The 12,893-nt window shown below is 43.2% G+C and overlaps 1 protein-coding gene across 15 annotated transcripts in view; it reads right to left on the reverse strand.

Annotated features, from left to right (window-relative positions):
* Window positions 1-12,893, reverse strand: part of LOC105490184 (microtubule associated scaffold protein 2) — a 626,066-nt gene that overhangs the window by 62,020 nt on the left and 551,153 nt on the right. For all 15 annotated transcript variants that reach the window (XM_071081499.1, XM_071081501.1, XM_071081504.1 and 12 more), the window contains one exon: window positions 3,002-3,068. In XM_071081499.1, the coding sequence (XP_070937600.1) occupies window positions 3,002-3,068 (67 nt within the window). The remainder of the gene's footprint in view (window positions 1-3,001; window positions 3,069-12,893) is intronic.

Genomic DNA, 12,893 nt, shown 5'->3' on the forward strand with positions numbered 1-12,893 from the left:
ATAGAGAAGCATACTCAGGGATTGGCTTCTAGCATTTCAGGACTACAAGACTTGACAGTCCTCATATAACTCAATGCTTTTCTATCACTCCTTTAACTGAGACTAACATATCTTGCTAAAAGAGGAGGAAAGGCGGCAGGAGCTATACATTACAGGGGGTAACACCGCACACTTTTCTAGCTGAACCATAACTTATCAGCATCTTTCTGTTCCTGAGTCTCTGGAGACCCAACCTTCCTCATGCTCAAGTCTCTCGGCCACTGAGGGCAGGGAAGTGTCCCCAAGCCTGTGGTTTGCAAACTGTGTGCTGAGGCACCCTGGGCCACTGCGGCAAATCACAGGGCGCTGCAGCGTTTCTTCCATTAATACTCCCAAGGGAAACACACCGATGCTGCCTCCCTGGGCGATACCATGCTAACTCCTGGTTTGGGGGGTTCAGAGTTTTGACATTAGCTCAACATTAGCTCACACTTCATCCCCTTTGATATCATAACTTTGCAAAGCTGAGGTTTTGGCTGCTGCTGTGATAAAAAATATGCAGTGAAAATCAGTGTGAAACAAGATACAAGGATAGCCTTATCCAATCCGATGCCAAGGTCTGAGAAGTTGTGTGCGGCCCAAACACAAGCAAGTCATTGTGGTTCCTTAAGAATAAAACAAAAATATATTGTTTTCTTTCCATTTATGTTCAGTTTTTCAAATGGCCACAAAGTTGTTAGGACATACACACTTAAGTGGCTTAGACCTAACTCCTTAATAAATAGAGCTGCAAGGTATTTATTTGGCCTTGAGACTGAAAAAAAAGTTACTGAGACACTGTGTTCACTGTGAATTGAGAATTTTGGAACCTCTACCCTAGGCCTCTGAGTTGTCCCTGCAGTGTCATCAGGGGCCATCTCCAAGGGTCTCTACCTCTACAAGGTGGAAGGCAGATTCCAGTAGGGGACAAGGCAAGATCTCCCAGCTGTCTCCACCTCCACATTCCCTGGGAACTGACCTGAAGGCCAGCAGAGGTGAAACCTGCTCTTTGGCAGCTTCGCTGAGAAGCAGAGGGCTCAGGGTCACCTCCAGCTGAGGGCAGGCCCTAAAGCGGATGGGTGCAGAGGCGGGTCTTTGCAGTTCATCAGTGAGGAAGGAGGAACTCCTTTTTGATAAAGCAGTTTCCATCAGTGTGGAAGGAGGCGGAAGGCCCTTTTAAAGGAACCACGGGAGTCATCGAGGAGGACAGCTCTCGCGTGTGTGTGTGTGCGTGTGTGTGTGTGTGTGTGCATGTGTGTACAATGTGTGCATGCACGGGAGGGCAGCCAATCACATGGGACCCATGGCTCCATGGGTGAACAGTGGTGAGTTCTTCCTTAGAGAAGAACGGAAACAGTCCCTGGCACTGGGCAGGGTCACCAGTGAGTGTACCAGGAGTTTCCCTTCAGGAAAAAGTGGGGGCCACTCTCAACACTGGTCTTTGAGGCCAGATGTGGGCATCTGGATCATGAGGGGTGGCCACACTGGTGAAGAAACTCAGATGGGGGCACAGAGGCTTCACCCATGGCGGCCTTGGCAATGAGGTCATCACTGGAGCTGTCCCTGTGAATGCTGCTTGGGGTGATACCCAACACACAGAAATTAGGCTCAACCTCCATGAAAACAACAACAATGGCAAAAAGGAAGGATGAGACTTTTCCAGCAGGAGTCTGCGGGGCATGGGACCGCTTTCGCCCCTCCCGCTCCTCCTTCCAGCCAGGTCAGACATGGCCCTCATGGACCTCAGCTTCCCAGGGCTCCTCACACCCTGCCTTTCCTAGCTGACTCTGTCGGAAGAAGCGTATATCTGGCGTCAAGCCCTGGGCTTCTCCTGGCCGGGGAGAAGGGGTGTCCGGGTGTAGGTGTCCCTGCAGCAGTAGCAGGGTCCTGCTGCTCCGGATCACACACCAGCGAGGCTGGGAAGGGGCCTGTATTTGTTGTTTTCCCACAAGCACCTGCTGTCCTTAGAGAGGAGAAGAGACCACTGCAGACCTACTTTAATGTTAAAAGAAGTCACAGAACTCACAAGGGAGAAAAAGAAAACATTTTAACGAAAGGAGAGAGGAATACAAAGGGTTGGGGAAGGCTATGCTTGGATCTCACTATTCTGTCCACTGCACACCTGAGGGCATGTGGTCCCTGGGGAAGTCCAGCCTTCTGCCTATCTGCATGGCTAGCTACGTGCCAAGGACACCTGAGATTGCTCCAATCCCCTCACGGAGGAAGCCACACCTGCACATGGTGGCCTGTTCCCAGGACCACACTAGATGGAGGAGAAGTGCTCACTGATAAAGACAATAGTGGGCAATGGGAACAGACCATGTGTATTTCAGCTTTGCTGACTGATTCCTGGGGAAAGAGAATAACAGATGGTCAAGAGGGAAAATGGGATCAAGCAATGAGAACATGGCAAATATCTGGTCCTGTCCTTGACCTACAGTGAAAGCCACATCCCCAGGGTTTGGGGATCATTTTATTTATAAGGTCTCTATGGTCCAGACTGAACCAAACCATTTCATCAGCCAAAGATTAGAAATTTCAACATGAACTCTCACATTTTTAATCCAACCAGATTTGTGTTTTTGACCTTGTTCTAGATCACAGAGTATTTCACAACGGGGTAGACAGTGGCAGGAAGCCATGGAACATCTGCGTCTTACAGACAGCACCTCATTTTATCAGAGGGGACCCAGATGGATCAATGCAGACTGGTGTATGAGCTGCCGTCTGCAAATAGCAGAGTCAAGGACTGATGAGTTCCACTGTGAACCGTTAGGAAGCTGTCTTTATAACAGCAGAGACGTGAAAATTATGGTTCCCTGCTAAGGCCGCAGCAGCCCACCACTGCGCTGGGCAAGATACTTCATTCATCTAGGCAGGTTTGCACTGGCTTATTACAGGAGGTGTAATTGCTTTTGTTACACATTCATAGGAATCAGGAAAAGACATTCTTTATGCTCCTCATTTTCAATGCCCTACTTACCAACTTCATCCCTGATGTTTGCAAGTTCGATTGACAGCTCTTTTTCTTTCACAAGGGCACTTTCACTCTGAAAAAACAAAACGGATACCGAGAGTCCCCTAGTTTTATGCTAGATAAGCACTTTCACATGATTAATTAATGAATCGTATTAAGCAAATATTTATAAGTCTAATCCTTAAGGAGATAATTTTCACATTATACAAGCATATAAAAACTTACAAAGTCAAGTCTGACTCATTCATTTGTATCCCATTCAAATGGCAAAGCTAGCATTACAATATTAATAACACCCGCGGTTGTGCTTTTGTCTGGATTACACTCTTGTATATCATCCTGCAATAATTCTTTGCATATTTATGTCCCATGCATTAATCTATTGCCATATATTATTATACAGTGTTTATTATTATCACTACTATGAGATTTCCAACCATTACAAAAGTCTGTGCCATATTTCTCTGAGGGCCAAATGCTTGTTTTACCAACTGTTTTTTACACTTACCCTTTTGTCCATACATGATTAGCTACTTAATCAATAATAAAGATCAGGACAGAAGGCTTAGCATGAAACACTTCTCTTTGTAATATGACCAACAACATTTAAGGTTTCCAAGTTTTTTGTTCCACTGTCAGCATCAATAGATGAAAAAAGAGGAAATCTCAAGCTTGAAATACCATTTAGTGCAAAAAATGCCACGTATAACTAAATGACTGCTAAGTTGTTTTCAAATCAAAGTAGGGAAGTAGTTGAAGATATGCTGAATTTGTAATCTGCATTATTGAGTCACCATAAACAGCATATTATGATTTTATTACTCACAATTACCAGAAAAGATGAGCTACATAAATTCTCTTCAAGTTCGAGATACCAAAAATACAGGCCTTCAAAGAAAGTCTCTGTCATTCTGTAGCATAGACTCTCAAAGCAAACTGATTTCCAGAGAGGGAATTTTGAGTAAAGTGTGGACCAAATACCTAGCGTGAATATCATCGGGGCCTTGAGAATGTTTTTTCTTCCTTAATAACCATTGCCTTTGGTTTCAGCACCTCTGAAGGACGTGTGCGGAATGTGACCAGACCGTTCTCACAATATTGTTTCCGGTGTGCTGTTCTGAGACGCGGGTAACAAGTGTGCTGCTTTGGGTTGGTGGGAGGGTCTCGGGTTATCCAGAGGGCATTTGCTAAGCTGTGTCATAATATTCATCATGTCAAAAATAAAACCCTATTTTCATAATACACTGAGAGCTATTTTCATCACAGGAGTCAAAAATTATTAGCTACTAGTTTCCTTAAGAAAATGTAGCAATAGATCTGTCCCTGAGGGAAACGGGCCCTGCTATAGTCTGAAGGTATGTGTTCCCCTAAATCCCCCTAAAATTCATGTTGAAATCCTCACCTCCAAGCTGATGCTAATAGGAGGTGGGACTTCTGGGAAGTGATCAGGTCATGAGGGTGGAGCCCTCACGAATAAAATTAGAGGGATCCCAGGGAGCTGCCTTGCCCCTTCCTCCATGTAAGGATACAGCCCAGGTTCTAATGTTTACAGGAAAGTGGCCAGCACCAGACACTGAATCTTTTGGAGCCTAGATCTTGGGCTTCCCAGCCTCCAGAATTGTAAGAAATAAATTTCTGTTATTTATAAACCACCCAGTTTATGATATTTTGTTATAGCATCCCAAAGAGACTAAGACAGACCCAACGGACACCTCCCATCTCATTTCTGAAGTTCTCTCCTTCCATCCCAGTCCATAGCATCCTTGTTTTCCCTGAATTTCAAAGCTAACAGTTACATCTGAGAGCATGTATTTTCTTGCCTAATCCTACCCTGTATCTCAATATTCCTACTCTAACGCCACACCCACTGTGCAGGGTTGTCATGAGGATTACATTAATGTATGTGATGTAGTTAGTGTCCAGCACTTAGCAAGTTCATACAAGTGTAAGTTGTTACTATATTTCTGTTTCCTTGTATTTCATTTGCAACTGGATAACATCCTATATATAACAGGTGCTTTTCCATATTATCTAAATGCATTTAGAATTTCTATATCAGTCTTATCCTTTTTTTTTTTTTTTTTTTTTTTCCTGAGACAAGATCTCGCTCTGTCATCTAGCCTGAAATGCAGTGGCGTGATCATGGCTCACTGCAACCTCCATCTCTGACACTCAAGGCATCCTCACACCTCAGCCTCCCAAGTAGCAGGGACTACAGGTGCATGCCACCATGCCTAGCTAATTTTTTGTATTTTTAGTAGAGACGAGGTTTCACCATGTTGCTCAGGCTAGTCGCAAACTCCTGGGCTTAAGCAATCTGCCCAATCTGTAGCTGCCACAGTACTGGGATTACAGGTGTGAACCACCGTGCCTGGCCTTATGCTCTGTTTTTGTAAGCACCTTCTTGGTCTGCCTTGATTTTGCTTAATTTTTGATGTGATTCAGAGATTAGAGAAGCCAGAACAGGGAACATGTTCTAATCAGACAGATCACAGGGATTATATGCTCATTCTAACAGCAGCATAATATGGCCAGATGACAATCAATGTGTTCCTGTAGGTTAAGCAAATTTGGTATTTTGGAGAGTGCTAATTTCAGTATTGACCCTGAAATAATCTTAACCTAGTGGAAAAACTAACTTGCTTTTACTGTCAAGAATAATTTTGAATACTCACATTCTCTAATTCCTAAACACAGCCAGATAATTGAAATAGTATGCTTATCAGTCCAGAAATAGCATTACACAGCGGTCACTCTCAGAGCAATGAGAGTTGCAAAGACTTAGACTGGGCCAGGCAGTGAACAATCAGAACATAACAAAAACAACAAATGAACTCTAATTTCTAACTCAAAGCCAACATTTCCCTCAGCTCCCTGTCATGGCCCCTGCTGGACGTTAACAGAGTCATGACCCAGGGATCTCTCACATCATAACAGATCAGTCCACACTCCCAGCCGCAGAAGAATCAGGCCTGTGGGGAAGGAGTGGCTGGAAGGCCCTATGAGAGGGACAGGCCTCTTAGGGGTGGTGCTGACTATGAGGGAGCTGCTGAGGAAGACCTTGAGACTTGAATCACTTCGCTGAAAAGCTAATGCTGATACTTTGTGGCCAGGCCTTCCCCATCCATCTGTTGATTTAAGAGGAACACAAATAAGATTGATGGAAACCAAGTGAGAACTGGGAAAAAAAAAAAAGCAAGTAAAGAAAGGAAGGGGAGAGATAGGCAAGGAAGTGGAAAGGAAATAGAGTGAGATTAGAGACCTTGTACCATCTCCATTTGGGGAAGCAGAGGCTGTTAAAACAGATCACGAAGACCCAGTGAAAATGACCTCGTCCACTCTTTTGCAAGTTCAGGCTCTAAAACCAGCCAGTTCCAAACTATAGTCATTAGATGGCTTACCAAGGAAGGGCTGGCTGCCAAAGATAAGCAACAAACCTGATGACTAAAATGTCAAGGAAAAGAACTTAACTCTGGCAAGCTCTGGCTAAGTATTATTTACTAATTACTACAGGTGATTCATGCTGTCCAGCACCGAACACTCTCTGTAGTCCAGACACAATGTCAGGTAAGCCCTTTATGTCATTTACTCCTCGAGACACTGTCCAGAGCGTCCCGGGTTTTATTTCCCTTTATGGAGGAGGAAACTGGGGCTCTATGGTGAAGTGGCTGGCCCCTGCACAACCCACCAGGAAATGGCAAAGGCAAGAGTTTCCACCCAATGTCCACACTCTTCATCAAACATGAGCACACCAAGATTTCCCCTCCTAGCCATACTTAGATAGAAGCAACAAGATCCAAATTGCACTGAGCCTTGGCTTGGATCTGAGCACTTATTACCAAGAAGCTTTTCATGTCTGACTGGGAGAGAGGCAGGGTCCGCTCCTGACTACTCTGTCTCAACAGAACAATGCCCTGGCTGCATTCACATCCCACTCCACAGCCTGAACTGCCTGTCTCTGTCCTGGATGTGGATTCGTGAGTTGCACGTTAGTATGTTTACAGCGTCTGGACCCATTTCGCCATAGCCTACTTGGGCTATAACTTCTGAGAGACTTTAGTTTTCCCCACCACCTTCTAGAAGGATGCTGTCTCATGACCTCTGAATATGTTGCTGCTGAAGATGCTGGCACAGCTCAGCTCTGGCTCGCTAAGGCCAGCCTGTGCAGTTTGGCGACAGCCCTTCTTCCGTAAGTGCTTGTTTTTGAAAGGATATCAACTCTTTTAATTTATGAATTCTCTGCATAGAGTAAGTTACTTTTTGCTTTCTGCAAGCCAAACCAGAATGACGTAGTGCTACCCTGCAATGAAATGAGTCAATAGCTGTGACTGCAGGAACACTGTTCCTTAGGCAAGAGTGAACTTAAAGGAATCTTCCATTCACCGTTCTTTGCCTCAAAAAGTTATTCCTCCATCTATCATGGTTCAACAGAATCCAGTGTGATCTTGCAAGGCCCATAGGTTCTGTTGAACACCCAGGACTCCCTTGGAAAGGGTCTCAAGTCTCTAATCCCCTCTATTGCCCAAACTATGCCTGGTCTGGGTGATGACACCGTGGGTTGACTGAAATATGAGCAAGGCCTCCTCTGAGGGCCCAGGGTTAGATCAGTGCCTCTCTAAACAGGGGATGAGTGGAAAATTCCCAATGAGTGCCAAGTACATGAGCTCCTGTTTTCACTCAAGAGGGCTAAAAATAGAACTCAGCGTTAATCATCCAAACTGTCCTGGTGATATAGTCCAGAAATTGCAAAGCCTAACAAGGCCATCCCTCTAAAATTTCTGTTTATTCTATGACAGGCTTAACTGGAAGTTGACACTTTAAGAACATTTATCTAAGCCCCAAACCAGCAGCTGTGTCTTCTTAGCTACCTCTTTTATTTGGTCATGCACCGCTCTCCTTTGCACGCTGAGTTCTCCATTCATTCTGGCGTGGTCTATCTCTTTATTCATAGATGAAATGCAAGACAAGCTACTCCCATGAAACATCCAGCTCACTCCCTGTACGTCTTGCTCTAAACATACCCCTGCAAGTCTGCTATAGTGAAGCCTCCACTTCTTTTTAGACATGGCTCCCCATCTAAGACTTTTCACAAACTCGCGGGGATACTGCCTTTCACTTTTCCTTGCTAGAGCAGCCTTGCAGAGCAGACAACCCACTCATCATCCCATTAACCTCAAGCAATCAGATGTGTGGCCAAAGCCCAGGCAAGCCTGCCATACTCTGTTATTTTAACATGTGTGCTCAATGGGCATTATCTCTTCCGATGGTTGGTGCTACCCCGTGAAGCTGGTGGTAATGGGAAGTGAAAACGCCTGTCCTTGTTAGCATCATCTGTGTGATTCTATGCTTGCGTATTAGCCACCTGTGCCACTCCTCAAATTAGAAACCAACAGAACAGCTATTTACTACTAAAACTGAATGCTGGGTAAATCTGAGGTGCTTTCACCCCAATTCATCCAGAAATAGGAAATGTACACCAAATAACACATACTCACTGAGTGCCTACTATGTGCCTGGCAGACATTTCTGCTCTCAGGAAGCTTGACTTCCAGAGAGTCAGTAAATGGATGAACAATTACAGAACACTGGGGTCTAACCCAGCAGGGCAAGGCTGTCTTGGAGATTTAAACTGAGAGCAGCAGGATATGCCGAGAGCACCCCAGGCAAAACAGCATCTGGGACTTTTTGGGAACTTCGGTCAGCCCATCAGACAGGCCCCTTTTCCCTCCAACGTTCTGCCTCTGGTCTATGAAATTCCTGGCAGGAACTCTTGGTTGGCTACAGGCGTACTGAGGACAATTTCATAAAACTCACTGCAGATTTTCATCAGCTCCTTGTTCCCCACCTGATTTTTTTTTTTTTTTTTTTTTTGAGACAGAGTCTCACTTTGTCGCCCAGGCTGGAGTGCAGTGGTGCGATCTCGGCTCACTACAACCTCCGCCTCCCAGGTTCACGCCATTCTCCTGCCTCAGCCTCCCGAGTAGCTGGGACTACAGGCGCCCGCCACCTCACCCGGCTAGTTTTTTTTGTATTTTTTAGTAGAGACGGGGTTTCACCGTGTTAGCCAGGCTGGTCTCGATCTCCTGACCTCGTGATCCACCCGTCTCGGCCTCCCAAAGTGCTGGGATTACAGGCTTGAGCCACCGCGCCCGGCCCTTGATTTTTTTTTTTTAAAAAGAAAATACATATATATGTTAATTTAAAAATATATATGTAAGCCCAAAGACTCCCAGCTAATCTTTCCTATATTTTTAGCCTGCTCTGAAATCCGTGTGGATCAGGAAAATCCAACCCTGTGAGCTGGGCCATTTTTTTTCCCAAGCTAAACAATCGAACTACAACAGGAAATTAAATAAGAGATCTATAGAATTCTGGTATTTGAGGAAACATCCAGATCTGTTAAAATTGTGAATTAAAAAAATTCAAATATGACATGCATGCACACTAAATTGCAAAAAGGTTAAAGCTCTTTTCACGCTTCTCAGAAACATTATTGCTTTTTACCCAGGGCTCCATGAGTTTAAATCAGGGTTTAAAATCAACAGGGTAGAACTTCATCTTCAAAGGAAAACACTCTCTTTTGTATTTCAAAATGAACCAGCTGCAAGGTTACAGCAACAAAACACAAGTATCTGACTTGTTTTCATACCACCTTTTGTGGCTATTGCACTCACTTTCAATACTAATATTACGAAGATTGGCCAGATCCATAACATATAATAGCTCTGTGGAAAAATCCCATGGGAGGTGGACTGACCTTTTGTTTTTCATTTCAGTTCTTATAGCTTTAAGGCAGCACTGACACTATGCCTTGAGTTAATCAATAAGTATTATTTCTTTCACATATAACTAACACTAGGGCCTCTGTGTTTTTGTATAATGATCTGCTTTTCTGCTGTGAAATGAAATTTCATATAGGCTTGTCAGAAACAAAGTATCCTTCCCATTTAATACTCTTCAATACATTTCAGTGCCTACTCTTATGAAAAACGAGCAGAGTCATACCATATATTAGAAAAAATCAAAATGACTACAAATGCATAATTTCAGCCTTTGCCTTTGTGCATGTGGGGAAGAGCCACTGGGTAAAAAGACATCTAGCTTTCCCAAGAGGCTGTAGTTAATAAGGGAATATCACACCATACCTGGATTACTAATGAACAATGGGAAAGGACAGAGATTAATGGGGCCAAGGAGAAGAAATGCTGATCCAAAGAAGTCATGCTGGGAAATTCTGGTCCCAGAGTAAGTGCAGCAGAAAGGAGAATTAGCCAGTTGCCTGCGTTTTAACCCATTTGTGTATCACTTAAGAAGTTTCTTGACCTTTCTGGATTCTATCTTTCTCTAATAACCCTCCCAAATGTATTACTGTCAGAGCACCTGTGCATACCTGGGAGGAACAGTGAGGTGCCTCTCCCCACTCCCACCCCTGCCAAGAATTTAGAGACAAGGTAAGTAAGACGAGTCTCTGAGATTAGAATCAACACATAAAAGGCTAGGGTAGAGATATGCAAATGAACCCCTAAAGGGACAGGACCATACCTAAACCAGCAAGTCTTGCTGTTGGACTGAATCTGTAACACGATGTGAGGAATAACAGGTCCATTACAAGAGGAGTTGGACAGTGAAGGGGGCTTAGGAAAGGGAGTCTCCAGGGCCAGGAACATTTCAGGGGAGCAGGGATATGGGAGATGAACCTAGTAGGCTCTGAGGCCACTGGATTCTTATAGAACAACTCGCTGGCTCAGATTCCATTCTCATCAAGGTTTCTTATGAGCTAGACTTTTGACTCTAAAAGGAAATAATATGTTTATCAGGCTTGTTATCGTTTGCTTGCCAGTTATATTTCATATGGTTAAAAAGGACGCTTGTATTCTAGTTTATACGTCTAGTTTATTCCTCTTAATAACTCAACAATTCTAACAACCATCAATTCAGGAAGGCTATGGATAAGGAGTTTCTGTGCACATAGAGCTCCTGGCTTCATCCTGGACCAGGTTGAGTCCGTAGGTGAATGGGCCCTTTGGAATCCATTTGGGTCATACCATTCCTTTCAAATACCTGTATACAAGTCTTTCCACAGACTGCATCTCTGCTCAAAAGCCCAAGATAGATCCCTACTTTTTATTTAGCTCAAGTTTAAAAACCTGAGTCTTTGGCCAGGCATGGTGGCTCACACCTATTATCCCACCATTTTGGGTGGCCAAGGTGGGTGGACTGCTTGAGCCCAAAAGTTTGAGACAAGCTTGGGCAATATAGCAAGACCCCAGCTCTGCCAAAAAAAAAAAAAAAAAAAATAGCTGAGCGTGGTGGTGCACGCCTGTGGTCCCAGCTACTTGGGAAGCTGAGGTGCGAAGATTGTTTGAGTCTGGAGTTCAAGTTTATAGTGAACCATGATCACACCACTGCACTCCAGACTGGGTGACAGAGGGAGACCCTGTCTCAAATAAAACAAAAAACAAATCAACCAACAAAAAACCTGGGTCTGGATTTCAGGCTGGAAATTTCCCCACACTCCCTATGCACCGTAGCTCCCACTGTGTTCACCATGAGATTGCCCCTCTCAGGTTTCATAAAATGAGGCTAAAAGACCTTTCCTTACGTGCTCCTCGCTTGGAATACATTCGTTCTCTTTAGTTTAATAAAATTCTACCCCATTCTTCAAAGTGTAATTCATGTTCCACTTTTTCCAAGAAACCTTGCCTATGGGTCTAGACTGACTTCTCCTTTCACTAAATTCCAGAAACAGGTATGGTCAGTACCACACAATTTTCACTTAATTATACTCCAGTCTTGTGCTAATGTTTAATTGTTCTGTGTGTGTTATTGTTGCCTACCCACTTGTAAGTTCTCTGCAAAAGGTAGAAATAGAATGAAACCACTTATCGGTAAGCTATATAAGGGCCGGCGATGCCTTTTAAGAATTATTTGATGGTCCTAATAGTAACTAGGCACAGAGTAAACCAGTAATAAATATTTCCAATGGATAGGTCTTTATAAGTTGGCAATACATAAGCACAAACAGTTTTTAAACGATTTGTTCATTTAACAGTTTTTTCATTATACACTCTAGGCAAGATTCCAGTTTCCCCTAATAAATTCATGCTAAATAAGCATCCTCATATTCACAGTTTTTAGTTGATATTCAGTTTTTAGTCAGATCTCTGAAACTGATTACTTTGAAAGTATCTTTAATTGTCTCGCCATGTTTTTCAGAACAGCTTTAGCTGCACTATGATCAAACTGTTAAATTGTTTTGATTTCTCAAAATGAAGTTTGCTATTTTGATCTATATGAAGTTCTGAGGAAATGGTTATTGTTTTAAGGTTTATGAAGCTAGGTTAAGGTAATCAGAAACAACTCTGTCAACAATTTTACCAGGCCTCTTTTAAATTGTATCAACCTCATTGGGGTTGTTAGAGTTGATTAACAGATTGAAGAACTTTGTTGTGGGATTTGGGAATTCTGATTCCTAGAGTCTGAAGTTGGAATGGAATCCTATCATGCTCCTGGTACACAATACCTGGCCCAATAGGTAACTATCAATTAAATAAATGATTTTGGCCTACTGCCTGTGAAATTATTCTGCAAAATAGGCAACTACATAAAACAATGTGTTTTTTAATTTAAAAAGAAAGTCCTCAATTCATTTAAAGAGCACCTATGAAAATATACGTATAAAACTTCAAATGGGAATACTATTCTGAAATATAGCAAAGAAAAGACAAGAAATGTAGGTGTGAACATAATGAAAAAGCTGGTAAAGGCAGTGTAAGTTTTAAAGTTTTTACCAGTAAAAAATAATTTGTATTGAACTGGAAGTTTCAAAACTAAAACACTGGAAAATTACTCAAACATCATACTGCTAGAGAGATGAAATAACATTAAATTATCTTCC

The sequence above is a fragment of the Macaca nemestrina genome, chromosome 16 (genome assembly GCF_043159975.1).
Source record: "Macaca nemestrina isolate mMacNem1 chromosome 16, mMacNem.hap1, whole genome shotgun sequence".
Taxonomy (NCBI): Eukaryota; Metazoa; Chordata; class Mammalia; order Primates; family Cercopithecidae; genus Macaca; species Macaca nemestrina.